This window comes from Coregonus lavaretus (genome assembly GCF_964263955.1).
Source record: "Coregonus lavaretus genome assembly, contig: HAP1_SCAFFOLD_47, whole genome shotgun sequence".
Classification (NCBI taxonomy): Eukaryota; Metazoa; Chordata; class Actinopteri; order Salmoniformes; family Salmonidae; genus Coregonus; species Coregonus lavaretus.
The window spans coordinates 4,139,144-4,154,686 of record NW_028161510.1 but is presented as its reverse complement, the minus strand read 5'-3'; the positions used below and the strand labels follow the sequence as shown (position 1 = coordinate 4,154,686).

Here is a 15,543-nt window from a genome sequence, read left to right as displayed (position 1 = left end):
TGAAAATAATATTACAAATGTCAACTGTTTTACACACTCCAGTCTGCAGATGGCGATGTGGGTCTTTCAGGCAAGTCTGCCAGAGTATGACGTATAATTTAGTGGACGGGACGCTTCTTTCAACAACAACAACAGCTAGTCGGTCGGCACTAGTTATCACAGTCACAAATATGTCTAAACCCTGCCTTTTCTACAACTTATCTTCTTAAAATCTGATTTTAAACCTAATTACACTGCTAACGCTATGCCTAACCCTGTCCTTAAATTAAGACTAAAAAGTAAATGTTTGTTTTCATGAATTTTGGCGACAGCCAATGCTGACTTTGTGGCTGTGGTAAGTAGTGACAACCCAGCTCTTTGATAGTTCAATGAAACTGGTCAGCCACCTCGGTAGCTTGCTAGCCGAAGCATTGAAGCTCTTTAGACGCTTTCTGGTATATTAGCCACTGTGTTTTGAATTAACTTCTGTCTTCTAGTTAGTTATCCCATTTAATTTCATATTTACGGTGTTGTTGTTATTGGTCAGCTAGCTGGCTGGTTAAGTTAGCACTAGCCTAACTAGCTAACATCCCCGACCATGAGCTCACTAAGCTACTCTCCTCCTGCTAAAGAAGAGGAGGTCTGCTGGACGGAGAAAGAAGCTCTGGAGGAAGAGGAGGATGTTACAATACAAAAACAAGTAGAGGGTGAAGCTGTTACCGTGAAAGAAGAAGATAAAGATGTTACAGTGAAAGAAGAGGAAGACGCGTTCAGAGTGAAAGAGGAGGAGGATGTTACAGTGAAAGAAGAGGAAGACGCGTTCAGAGTGAAAGAGGAGGATGATGAGGATGCAGTTTTTAGAGTCAAGGAGGAGGAGAAAACTGTCACATCGAAAGAGGAGGAAGAACAAGAAGAGGAGGAGAGAGATCTGATTAACACCAGTAAGTACTGAGTGATTCCTCATGAAACCAGGACAAAAAAATACCATGATTTGCACGAAATTCTACCCATTGAACGGTATTTTTGAGCAGTGGCGATTTCAGCATGTCAATCTTGGTGGGCAAACTTTTAAAATGTTTTTTAGATGCATGCCAGCAAAAACCACTACACAACACTAAACAATACATTAATTGCAGTGGCCTAAAGTACTTAAGTAGAAATACTTTAAAGTACTACTTAAGTAGTTTTGGGGGGTATTTGTAATTTACTTTACTATTTATATTTTTGACTACTTTTACTTCCCTAGATTCCTAAAGAAAATAGTGTACTTTTTACTCCCTACATTTTCTTTGATACCCAAAAGTACTCCTTACATTTATAATGCTTTGCAGGACAGGAAAATGGTCCAATTTACTCACTTATCAAGAGAACATCCCTGGTCATCCCTACTGCCTCTGATCTGGCGGACTAACTAAACACAAATAAATCGTTTGTAAATTATGTCTGAGTGTTGGAGTGTGCCCCTGGCTATCTGTACATTTTAAAAACAAGAAAATGGTGCCGTCTGCTTTGCTTAATATCAGGAATTTGAATTTGAAAATATTTATACTTTAACTTTTGATACTTAAGTATATTTTGAACCAAATACTTTAACTTTCACTCAAGTAGTATTTTACTCAGTAAACTTTCCATTTTACTTGAGTAACTTTCTATTAAGGTATCTATACTTTTACTCAAGTATGACAATTGGGTACTTTTTCCACCACTGATTAATTGCACTATAACGGTGACAAACGGTGGTGACAAACTGTTAGGGCCTCCATAAAGCTGTCCCAAACTGTTAGGGCCTCCATAAAGCTGTCCCAAACTGTTAGGGCCTCCATAAAGCTGTCCCAACAGCAGAGTCCCAACACCTTACCACCGCTACACCTGGCTATCAGCGGAGCCTTGTCTGGCAGCGAAACACTTCATTCAGCCTCATTTACTGCCTTTAAAAAGAAACATAGCCGATATGGCTGACTTGCTTAAACAAATGTGGTTTCTACTGACAATTGAGACAATGTACAAACTATGGCATAAAGGGGACGACGAGCGGATAAGAGGCAATCCGTAATTTCGATTAAGACATTAATGAGCGAGCTAGGCTGGACGTAGTCAATATAACTATTTGTTCAGCACTTTTAAAATGTACAGCGACAGAATTCAGAACATGGGCCGTTCTTACAGTGTTCTCCCTGTACACCAAGTCAGAACAATATTCAATGACAATTCTCTAAAACAGGCTATAGGCTAAATGTGCACAACCAAGTCAGAACAGTAGGCTAAGTTATGAGGGGGAAATAGACCAAATAATTAAGGTGAGGCACTCATTGTTGAATCTTGTAATATTGATTATTGATCTTATTTCCAGTGGTTTTCTCTCTGTTGTAAAGCTGATAATGAAATAATAACCATAATAATATTGGTGACCTAAAGTTCTCTGGAACACTGCCTAAGGTTTCAGCAACTGGAATAACTTATTGGAAGACTAAAATCATAGACATACTACTATGTGAAAAATGAAGACAACATATGACTATTGTTGCTCACTTGACTGTCTTATTAATTGTAGAAGACAATTGTCAAAGTTTGTGAAAGCATTTAAACATTCACTACGTTGACTGTCTGACTTTGTCGTTCACACAGGAGAGAGACATGACTATCTTGGATCCTCTGGGGAGCCTCAACAACATCATGATGCTGACGAGGCAGAGAAGAGTCTCTCCAGATCAGATCACCAGATGGTACTTACCTAACATGACAACTGTCTGGTCTAGTTGCTACAGCTTGGTCTGGTCTAGTTGCTACAGCTTGGTCTGGTCTAGTTGCTACAGCTTGGTCTGGTCTAGTTGCTACAGCTTGGTCTGGTCTAGTTGCTACAGCTTGGTCTAGTTGCTACAGCTTGGTCTGGTCTAGTTGCTACAGCTTGGTCTGGTCTAGTTGCTACAGCTTGGTCTGGTCTAGTTGATACAGCTTGGTCTGGTCTAGTTGATACAGCTTGGTCTAGTTGCTACAGCTTGGTCTGGTCTAGTTGATACAGCTTGGTCTAGTTGCTACAGCTTGGTCTGGTCTAGTTGCTACAGCTTGGTCTGGTCTAGTTGCTACAGCTTGGTCTGGTCTAGTTGCTACAACTTGGTCTGGTCTAGTTGATACAGCTTGGTCTGGTCTAGTTGATACAGCTTGGTCTGGTCTAGTTGATACAGCTTGGTTGGTCTAGTTGATACAGCTTGGTCTAGTTGCTACAGCTTGGTATGGTCTAGTTGATACAGCTTGGTCTGGCCTAGTTGCTACAGCTTGGTCTGGTCTAGTTGCTAATGCTTGGTCTGGTCTAGTTGATACAGCTTGGTCTGGCCTAGTTGCTACAGCTTGGTCTGGTCTAGTTGCTAATGCTTGGTCTGGTCTAGTTGATACAGCTTGGTCTGGTCTAGTTGCTACAGCTTGGTCTGGTCTAGTTGCTACAGCTTGGTCTGGTCTAGTTGCTACAGCTTGGTCTGGTCTAGTTGCTACAGCTTGGTCTGGTCTAGTTGCTACAGCTTGGTCTGGTCTAGTTGCTACAGCTTGGTATGGTCTAGTTGCTACAGCTTGGTCTAGTTGCTACAGCTTGGTCTGGTCTAGTTGCTACAGCTTGGTCTAGTTGCTACAGCTTGTTCTGGTCTAGTTGCTACAGCTTGGTCTAGTTGCTACAGCTTGGTAGGGTCTAGTTGCTACAGCTTGGTCTGGTCTAGTTGCTACAGCTTGGTCTGGTCTAGTTGCTAATGCTTGGTCTGGTCTAGTTGCTACAGCTTGGTCTGGTCTAGTTGCTACAGCTTAGACTGGTCTAGTTGATACAGCTACTTCTGGTCTAGTTGCTACAGCTTGGTCTGGTCTAGTTCCTACAGCTTGGTCTGGTCTAGTTCCTACAGCTTAGTATGGTATAGTTGCTACAGCTTGGTCTAGTTGCTACAGCTTGGTCTGGTCTAGTTGCTACAGCTTGGTCTGGTCTAGTTAATACAGCTTAGACTGGTTTAGTTGATACATCTTGCTCTGGTCTAGTTGCTACAGCTTGGTATAGTTGCTACAGCTTGGTCTAGTTGCAACAGCTTGGTCTAGTTGCTACAGCTTGGCATAGTTGCTACAGCTTGGTCTGGTCTAGTTGCTACAGCTTGGTCTTGTCTAGTTGCTACAGCTTGGTCTGGTCTAGTTGCTACAGCTTGGTCTGGTCTAGTTGCTACAGCTTGGTCTGGTCTAGTTGCTACAGCTTGGTCTAGTTGCAACAGCTTGGTCTAGTTGCTACAGCTTGGTCTAGTTGCTACAGCTTGGTAGGGTCTAGTTGCTACAGCTTGGTCTGGTCTAGTTCTACAGCTTGGTCTGGTCTAGTTGCTACAGCTTGGTCTGGTCTAGTTGCTACAGCTTGGTCTGGTCTAGTTGCTACAGCTTGGTCTGGTCTAGTTGCTACAGCTTGGTCTGGTCTAATTGATACAGCTTGGTCTGGTCTAGTTGATACAGCTTGTTCTGGTCTAGTTGCTACAGCTTGGTCTGGTCTAGTTGCTACAGCTTGGTCTGGTCTAGTTGCTACAGCTTGGCCTAGTTGCTACAGCTTGGTCTGGTCTAGTTGATACAGCTTGGTCTGGTCTAGTTGCTACAGCTTGGTCTGGTCTAGTTGCTACAGCTTGGTAGGGTCTAGTTGCTACAGCTTGGTATGGTCTAATTGATACAGCTTGGTCTGGTCTAGTTGCTACAGCTTGGTCTGGTCTAGTTGCTACAGCTTGGTCTGGTCTAGTTGATACAGCTTGGTCTGGTCTAGTTGCTACAGCTTAGACTGGTCTAGTTGATACAGCTACTTCTGGTCTAGTTGCTACAGCTTGGTCTGGTCTAGTTGCTACAGCTTAGTATGGTATAGTTGCTACAGCTTGGTCTAGTTGCTACAGCTTTGTCTGGTCTAGTTGCTACAGCTTGGTCTGGTCTAGTTGCTACAGCTTATACTGGTTTAGTTGATACATCTTACTCTGGTCTAGTTGATACAGCTTGGTCTGGTCTAGTTGCTACAGCTTGGTCTGGTCTAGTTGCTACAGCTTGGTCTAGTTGCTAGAGCTTGGCCTAGTTGCTACAGCTTGGTCTGGTCTAGTTGCTACAGCTTGGTATAGTTGCTACAGCTTGGCCGTGGTTGCTACAGCTTGGTATTGTCTAGTTGCTACAGCTTGGTCTGATCTAGTTCCTACAGCTTGGTCTGGTCTAGTTGCTACAACTTGGTCTGGTCTAGTTGCTACAGCTTGGTCTGGTCTAGTTGCGACAGCTTGGTCCGGTCTAGTTGCTACAGCTAGGTCTGGTCTAGTTGCTACAGCTTGGTCTGGTCTATTTGCTACAGCTTAGACTGGTCTAGTTGATACAGCTACTTCTGGTCTAGTTGCTACAGCTTGGTCTGGTCTAGTTCCTACAGCTTAGTATGGTATAGTTGCTACAGCTTGGTCTAGTTGCTACAGCTTGGTCTGGTCTAGTTGCTACAGCTTGGTCTGGTCTAGTTGCTACAGCTTGGACTGGTTTAGTTGATACATCTTGCTCTGGTCTAGTTGATACAGCTTGGTCTGGTCTAGTTGCTACAGCTTGGTCTGGTCTAGTTGCAACAGCTTGGTCTAGTTGCTACAGCTTGGCATAGTTGCTACAGCTTGGTCTGGTCTAGTTGCTACAGCTTGGTCTAGTTGCTACAGCTTGGTAGGGTCTAGTTGCTACAGCTTGGTCTGGTCTAGTTGATACATCTTGCTCTGGTCTAGTTGCTACAGCTTAGACTGGTTTAGTTGATACATCTTACTCTGGTCTAGTTGATACAGCTTGGTCTGGTCTAGTTGCTACAGCTTGGTATGGTCTAGTTGCTACAGCTTGGTCTAGTTGCTACAGCTTGGCCTAGTTGCTACAGCTTGGTCTGGTCTAGTTGCTACAGCTTGGTGTAGTTGCTACAGCTTGGCCGTGGTTGCTACAGCTTGGTATTGTCTAGTTGCTACAGCTTGGTCTGATCTAGTTGCGACAGCTTGGTCTGGTCTAGTTGCTACAGCTAGGTCTGGTCTAGTTGCTACAGCTTGGTCTGGTCTAGTTGCTACAGCTTAGTATGGTATAGTTGCTACAGCTTGGTCTAGTTGCTACAGCTTGGTCTGGTCTAGTTGCTACAGCTTGGTCTGGTCTAGTTGCTACAGCTTAGACTGGTTTAGTTGATACATCTTACTCTGGTCTAGTTGATACAGCTTGGTATGGTCTAGTTGCTACAGCTTGGTCTGGTCTAGTTGCTACAGCTTGGTCTAGTTGCTACAGCTTGGTCTGGTCTAGTGGCTACAGCTTGGTATAGTTGCTACAGCTTGGCCGTGGTTGCTACAGCTTGGTATTGTCTAGTTGCTACAGCTTGGTCTGATCTAGTTGCTACAGCTTGGTCTGGTCTAGTTGCTACAACTTGGTCTGGTCTAGTTGCTACAGCTTGATCTGGTCTAGTTGATACACCTTGGCCTGGTCTAGTTGCTACAGCTTGGAATAGTTGCTACAGCTTGGTCTGGTCTAGTTGCTACAGCTTGGTATAGTTGCTACAGCTTGGTCTAGTTGCTACAGCTTGGTCTGGTCTAGTTGCTACAGTTTGGTATGGTCTAGTTGCTACAGCTTGGCATAGTTGCTACAGCTTGGTCTGGTCTAGTTGCTACAGCTTGGTCTGGTCTAGTTGCTACAGCTTGGTCTGGTCTAGGTAATACAGCTTGGTCTGGTCTAGTTGCTACAGCTTGGCCTAGTTGCTACAGCATTCTCTGGTCTAGTTGCTACAGCTTGGTCTGGTCTAGTTGATACAGCTTGGTCTGGTCTAGTTGCTACAGCTTGGTCTGGTCTAGTTGCTACAGCTTGGTCTGGTCTAGGTAATACAGCTTGGTCTTGTCTAGTTGCTACAGCTTGGCCTAGTTTCTACAGCTTGGTCTGGTCTAGTTGCTACAGCTTTGTCGGGTCTAGTTGCTACAGCTTGGTCTGGTCTAGTTTCTACAGCTTGGTCTAGTTTCTACAGCTTGGTCTAGTTGCTACAGCTTGGTCTGGTCTAGTTGCTACAGCTTGGTCTGGTCTAGTTGCTACAGCCTGGTCTGGTCTAGTTGCTACAGCTTGGTATGGTCTAGTTGCTACAGCTTGGTCTGGTCTAGTTTCTACAGCTTGGTCTGGTCTAGTTGCTACAGCTTGGTCTAGTTGCTACAGCTTGGTCTGGTCTAGTTGCTACAGCTTGGTCTGGTCTAGCATACAGCTTGCTCTATCAGGGTCTAGCTAGGCCAGGTTTCTTTGAAGTGCTTCATGAAATCAGTGAATGACAGAATCCATAGTGAATGTGTCTGTGTCCTCTCTTTATTATTACCAGGACAACGCTAGCCTGCCCCCCTCCACCCTCCCAGAGTCCCCCGGTCGTACCTCTCCCAGTATCACCTTACTGCTGGGTCTGAAGAGGGTGTCTTTGAGGCTGGTGGACTGCAGGAAAACACTGAGGCTGAGTGGACCTACAAGAGGAGGAGAAGAGGAGGAAGAGGGAGATTTGACACATCAAAGTCAGTTCTGAACAAATACAATAGATCTGTTCCCAGGACAACCTGCAGATAGACTGGTATATTTCCACCACAGTAGACAGTCCTGTTAGTTGACATGAAGATAGATTGGTATATTTCCACCAGTCTATTACAGGAGACAATTCTGTTAGTTGACATGAAGATAGACTGGTATTTTTCCACCATAGTAGACAGAGTTATGTTAGTTGACTTGAAAATAGACTGGTGGTATATTTCCACCACAGTAGACAGAGGTCTGTTAGTTGACATGAAGATAGACTGGTATATTTCCACCACAGTAGACAGACTTCTGTTAGTTGACATGAAGATAGACTGGTATATTTCCACCACAGTAGACAGAGTTATGTTAGTTGACATGAAGATAGACTGGTATATTTCCACCAGTCTCTCACAGGAGACAATTCTGTTAGTTGACATGAAGATAGACTGGTATTTTTCCACCAGAGTAAACAGAGTTATGTTAGTTGACATGAAGATAGACTAGTATAGTTCCACCACAGTAGACAGTTCTGTTAGTTGACATGAAGATAGACTGGTATATTTCCACAAAGGTAGACAGAGTTATGTTAGTTGACATGAAGATAGACTGGTATATTTACACCACAGTAGACAGTTATGTTAGTGGACATGAAGATAGACTGGTATATTTCCACAAAGGTAGACAGAGTTATGTTAGTTGACATGAAGATAGACTGGTATATTTCCACCACAGTAGACAGCTCTGTTAGTTGAGATGAAGGTAGACTGGTATATTTCCACCACAGTAGACAGCTCTGTTAGTTGAAATGAAGATAGACTGGTATATTTCCACCACAGTAGATAGTTATCTTAGTTGACATGAAGATATACTGGTATATTTCCACCACAGTAGACAGTTATGTTAGTTGACATGAAGATACACTGGTATATTTCCACCACAGTAGACAGTTCTGTTAGTTGACATGAAGATAGACTGGTATATTGCCACCAGTCTACCACAGGAGACAATTATGTTAGTTGACATGAAGATAGACTGGTATTTTTCCACCAGAGTAGACAGTTATGTTAGTTGACATGAAGATAGACTGTTATATTTCCACCACAGTAGACAGTTCTGTTAGTTGACATGAAGATAGACTGGTATATTTCCACCACAGTAGACAGTTCTGTTAGTTGACATGAAGATGGACTGGTACATTTCCACCACAGTAGACAGAGTTATGTTAGTTGACATAAAGATAGACTGGTATATTTCCACCACAGTAGACAGAGTTCTGTTAGTTGACGTGAAGATAGACTGGTATATTTCCACCACAGGAGACAATTATGTTAGTTGACATGAAGATAGACTGGTATTTTTCCACCAGAGTAGACAGAGTTCTGTTAGTTGACATGAAGATAGACTGGTATATTTCCACCAGTCTATCACAGGAGACAATTCTGTTAGTTGACATGAAGATAGACTGGTATATTTCCACCACAGTAGACAGCTCTGTTAATTGACATGAAGATAGACTGGTATATTTCCACCACAGTAGACAGTTCTGTTAATTGACATGAAGATAGACTGGTATATTTCCACCACAGTAGACAGTTCTGTTAAATGACATGAAGATATACTGGTATATTTCCACCAAGGTAGACAGAGTTCTGTTAGTTGACATGAAGATTGACTGGTATATTTCCACCACAGTAGACAGAGTTCTGTTAGTTGACATGAAGATGTACTGGTATATTTCCACCACAGTAGACAGAATTATGTTAGTTGACATGAAGATAGACAGGTATATTCCCACCAGTCTATCACAGGAGACAATTATGTTAGTTGCCATGAAGATAGACTGGTATTTTTCCACCAGAGTAGACAGAGTTCTGTTAGTTGACATGAAGATAGACTGGTATATTTCCACCACAGTAGACAGTTCTGTTAATTGACATGAATATAGACTGGTATATTTCCACCACAGTAGACAGAGTTCTATTAGTTGACATGAAGATAGACTGGTATATTTCCACCAAGGTAGACAGAGTTATGTTAGTTGACATGAAGATAGACTGATATATTTCCACCACAGTAGACAGAGTTCTATTAGTTGACATGAAGATAGACTGGTATATTTCCACCAAGGTAGACATAGTTCTGTTAGTTGACATGAAGATAGACTGATATATTTCCACCAGAGTAGACAGTTCTGTTAGTTGACATGAAGATGGACTGGTATATTTCCTCCAAGGTAGACAGAGTTCTGTTAGTTGACATGAAGTTAGGCTGGTATATTTCCACCACAGTAGACAGTTATGTTAGTTGACATGAAGATAGACTGGTATATTTCCACCACAGTAGACAGTTATATTAGTTGACATGAAGATAGACTGGTATATTTCCTCCAAGGTAGACAGTTCTGTTAGTTGACATGAAGATAGACTGGTATATATCCACCACAGTAGACAGTTCTGTTAGTTGAGATGAAGATAGACTGGTATATTTCCACCACAGTAGACAGCTCTGTTAGTTGACATGAAGATAGACTGGTATATTTCCACCACAGTAGACAGTTCTGTTAGTTGACATGAAGATAGGCTGGTATATTTCCACCACAGTAGACAGTTCTGTTAGTTGACATGAAGATGGACTGGTATATTTCCTCCAAGGTAGACAGTTCTGTTAGTTGACATGAAGATAGACTGGTATATTTCCACCAGTCTACCACATGAGACAATTATGTTAGTTGACATGAAGATAGACTGGTATATTTCCACCAGAGTAGACAGAGTTCTGTTAGTTGACGTGAAGATAGACTGGTATATTTCCACCACAGGAGACAATTATGTTAGTTGACATGAAGATGGACTGGTATATTTCCTACAAGGTAGACAGTTCTGTTAGTTGACATGAAGATAGACTGGTATATTTCCACCACAGTAGACAGTTCTGTTAGTTGACGTGAAGATAGGCTGGTATATTTCCACCACAGTAGACAGTTCTGTTAGTTGACATGAAGATGGACTGGTATATTTCCTACAAGGTAGACAGTTCTGTTAGTTGAGATGAAGATAGACTGGTATATTTCCACCACAGTAGACAGTTCTGTTAGTTGACATGAAGATGGACTGGTATATTTCCACCACAGTAGACAGTTCTGTTAGTTGAGATGAAGATAGACTGGTATATTTCCACCACAGTAGACAGTTCTGTTAGTTGAGATGAAGATAGACTGGTATATTTCCACCACAGTAGACAGTTCTGTTAGTTGACATGAAGATGGACTGGTATATTTCCACCACAGTAGACAGTTCTGTTAGTTGACATGAAGATAGACTGGTATATATCCACCACAGTAGACAGTTCTGTTAGTTGAGCTGAAGATAGACTGGTATATTTCCACCACAGTAGACAGCTCTGTTAGTTGACATGAAGATAGACTGGTATATTTCCACCACAGTAGACAGTTCTGTTAGTTTACATGAAGATAGGCTGGTATATTTCCACCACAGTAGACAGTTCTGTTAGTTGACATGAAGATGGACTGGTATATTTCCTCCAAGGTAGACAGTTCTGTTAGTTGACATGAAGATAGACTGGTATATTTCCACCAGTCTACCACAGGAGACAATTATGTTAGTTGACATGAAGATAGACTGGTATATTTCCACCACAGTAGACAGAGTTCTGTTACTTGACATGAAGATAGACTGGTATATTTCCACCACAGTAGACAGTTCTGTTAGTTGACATGAAGATAGGCTGGTATATTTCCACCACAGTAGACAGTTCTGTTAGTTGACATGAAGATGGACTGGTATATTTCCTACAAGGTAGACAGTTCTGTTAGTTGACATCAAGATAGACTGGTATATTTCCACCACAGTATACAGTTCTGTTAGTTGACATGAAGATAGACTGGTATATTTCCACCACAGTAGACTGTTCTGTTAGTTGAGATGAAGATAGACTGGTATATTTCCACCACAGTAGACAGTTCTGTTAGTTGAGATGAAGATAGACTGGTATATTTCCACCACAGTAGACAGTTATGTTAGTTGACATGAAGATGGACTGGTATATTTCCTCCAAGGTAGACAGAGTTCTGTTAGTTGACATGAAGATAGACTGGTATATTTCCACCACAGTAGACAGCTCTGTTAGTTGACATGAAGATAGACTGGTATATTTCCACCACAGTAGACAGTTCTGTTAGTTTACATGAAGATAGGCTGGTATATTTCCACCACAGTAGACAGTTCTGTTAGTTGACATGAAGATGGACTGGTATATTTCCTCCAAGGTAGACAGTTCTGTTAGTTGACATGAAGATAGACTGGTATATTTCCACCAGTCTACCACAGGAGACAATTATGTTAGTTGACATGAAGATAGACTGGTATATTTCCACCACAGTAGACAGCTCTGTTAGTTGACATGAAGATAGACTGGTATATTTCCACCACAGTAGACAGTTCTGTTAGTTTACATGAAGATAGGCTGGTATATTTCCACCACAGTAGACAGTTCTGTTAGTTGACATGAAGATAGACTGGTATATTTCCACCAGTCTACCACAGGAGACAATTTTGTTAGTTGACATGAAGATAGACTGGTATATTTCCACCACAGTAGACAGAGTTCTGTTACTTGACATGAAGATAGACTGGTATATTTCCACCACAGTAGACAGTTCTGTTAGTTGACATGAAGATAGGCTGGTATATTTCCACCACAGTAGACAGTTCTGTTAGTTGACATGAAGATGGACTGGTATATTTCCTACAAGGTAGACAGTTCTGTTAGTTGACATCAAGATAGACTGGTATATTTCCACCACAGTAGACAGTTCTGTTAGTTGACATGAAGATAGACTGGTATATTTCCACCACAGTAGACAGTTCTGTTAGTTGAGATGAAGATAGACTGGTATATTTCCACCACAGTAGACAGTTCTGTTAGTTGAGATGAAGATAGACTGGTATATTTCCACCACAGTAGACAGTTATGTTAGTTGACATGAAGATGGACTGGTATATTTCCTCCAAGGTAGACAGTTCTGTTAGTTGACATGAAGATAGACTGGTATATTTCCACCAGTCTACCACAGGAGACAATTATGTTAGTTGACATGAAGATAGACTGGTATATTTCCACCAGAGTAGACAGAGTTCTGTTAGTTGACGTGAAGATAGACTGGTATATTTCCACCACAGGAGACAATTATGTTAGTTGACATGAAGATAGACTGGTATTTGTCCACCAGAGTAGACAGAGTTCTCTTAGTTGACATGAAGATAGACTGGTATATTTCCACCACAGTAGACAGTTCTGTTAGTTGACGTGAAGATAGGCTGGTATATTTCCACCACAGTAGACAGTTCTGTTAGTTGACATGAAGATGGACTGGTATATTTCCTACAAGGTAGACAGTTCTGTTAGTTGACATGAAGATAGACTGGTATATTTCCACCACAGTAGACAGTTCTGTTAGTTGACATGAAGATAGACTGGTATATTTCCACCACATTAGACAGTTCTGTTAGTTGAGATGAAGATAGACTGGTATATTTCCACCACAGTAGACAGTTCTGTTAGTTGAGATGAAGATAGACTGGTATATTTCCACCACAGTAGACAGTTCTGTTAGTTGACATGAAGATGGACTGGTATATTTCCACCACAGTAGACAGTTCTGTTAGTTGACATGAAGATAGACTGGTATATATCCACCACAGTAGACAGTTCTGTTAGTTGAGCTGAAGATAGACTGGTATATTTCCACCACAGTAGACAGCTCTGTTAGTTGACATGAAGATAGACTGGTATATTTCCACCACAGTAGACAGTTCTGTTAGTTTACATGAAGTTAGGCTGGTATATTTCCACCACAGTAGACAGTTCTGTTAGTTGACATGAAGATGGACTGGTATATTTCCTCCAAGGTAGACAGTTCTGTTAGTTGACATGAAGATATACTGGTATATTTCCACCAGTCTACCACAGGAGACAATTATGTTAGTTGACATGAAGATAGACTGGTATATTTCCACCACAGTAGACAGATTTCTGTTACTTGACATGAAGATAGACTGGTATATTTTCACCACAGTAGACAGTTCTGTTAGTTGACATGAAGATAGGCTGGTATATTTCCACCACAGTAGACAGTTCTGTTAGTTGACATGAAGATGGACTGGTATATTTCCTACAAGGTAGACAGTTCTGTTAGTTGACATCAAGATAGACTGGTATATTTCCACCACAGTAGACAGTTCTGTTAGTTGACATGAAGATAGACTGGTATATTTCCACCACAGTAGACAGTTCTGTTAGTTGAGATGAAGATAGACTGGTATATTTCCACCACAGTAGACAGTTCTGTTAGTTGAGATGAAGATAGACTGGTATATTTCCACCACAGTAGACAGTTCTGTTAGTTGACATGAAGATGGACTAGTATATTTCCACCACAGTAGACAGTTCTGTTAGTTGACATGAAGATAGACTGGTATATATCCACCACAGTAGACAGTTCTGTTAGTTGAGCTGAAGATAGACTGGTATATTTCCACCACAGTAGACAGCTCTTTTAGTTGACATGAAGATAGACTGGTATATTTCCACCACAGTAGACAGTTCTGTTAGTTTACATGAAGATAGGCTGGTATATTTCCACCACAGTAGACAGTTCTGTTAGTTGACATGAAGATGGACTGGTATATTTCCTCCAAGGTAGACAGTTCTGTTAGTTGACATGAAGATAGACTGGTATATTTCCACCAGTCTACCACAGGAGACAATTATGTTAGTTGACATGAAGATGGACTGGTATATTTCATCCAAGATAGACAGAGTTCTGTTAGTTGACATGAAGATAGACTGGTATATTTCCACCACAGTAGACAGTTTTGTTAGTTGACATGAAGATAGACTGGTATATTTCCACCACAGTAGACAGTTATATTAGTTGACATGAAGATAGACTGGTATATTTCCTCCAAGGTAGACAGTTCTGTTAGTTGACATGAAGATAGGCTGGTATATTTCCACCAGAGTAGACAGAGTTCTGTTAGTTGACGTGAAGATAGACTGGTATATTTCCACCACAGGAGACAATTATGTTAGTTGACATGAAGATAGACTGGTATTTGTCCACCAGAGTAGACAGAGTTCTCTTAGTTGACATGAAGATAGACTGGTATATTTCCACCACAGTAGACAGTTCTGTTAGTTGACGTGAAGATAGGCTGGTATATTTCCACCACAGTAGACAGTTCTGTTAGTTGACATGAAGATGGACTGGTATATTTCCTACAAGGTAGACAGTTCTGTTAGTTGACATGAAGATAGACTGGTATATTTCCACCACAGTAGACAGTTCTGTTAGTTGACATGAAGATAGACTGGTATATTTCCACCACATTAGACAGTTCTGTTAGTTGAGATGAAGATAGACTGGTATATTTCCACCACAGTAGACAGTTCTGTTAGTTGAGATGAAGATAGACTGGTATATTTCCACCACAGTAGACAGTTCTGTTAGTTGACATGAAGATGGACTGGTATATTTCCACCACAGTAGACAGTTCTGTTACTTGACATGAAGATAGACTGGTATATTTCCACCACAGTAGACAGTTCTGTTAGTTGACATGAAGATAGGCTGGTATATTTCCACCACAGTAGACAGTTCTGTTAGTTGACATGAAGATGGACTGGTATATTTCCTACAAGGTAGACAGTTCTGTTAGTTGACATCAAGATAGACTGGTATATTTCCACCACAGTAGACAGTTCTGTTAGTTGACATGAAGATAGACTGGTATATTTCCACCACAGTAGACAGTTCTGTTAGTTGAGATGAAGATAGACTGGTATATTTCCACCACAGTAGACAGTTCTGTTAGTTGAGATGAAGATAGACTGGTATATTTCCACCACAGTAGACAGTTATGTTAGTTGACATGAAGATGGACTGGTATATTTCCTCCAAGGTAGACAGTTCTGTTAGTTGACATGAAGATAGACTGGTATATTTCCACCAGTCTACCACAGGAGACAATTATGTTAGTTGAC

At 41.4% G+C, this 15,543-nt stretch overlaps 1 protein-coding gene across 1 annotated transcript in view; it reads left to right on the top strand.

Moving 5' to 3' along the window:
* The first annotated feature begins 351 nt into the window (after positions 1-351).
* LOC311120609 (uncharacterized protein) overlaps positions 352-15,543 on the top strand; it is a 53,751-nt gene continuing 38,559 nt past the window's right edge. Inside the window, exons 1-3 of the mRNA XM_084195195.1 lie at positions 352-920; positions 2,605-2,702; positions 7,301-7,484. Coding sequence (XP_084051321.1) covers positions 578-920; positions 2,605-2,702; positions 7,301-7,484 — 625 coding nt within the window. The 5' untranslated portion in view covers positions 352-577. The remainder of the gene's footprint in view (positions 921-2,604; positions 2,703-7,300; positions 7,485-15,543) is intronic.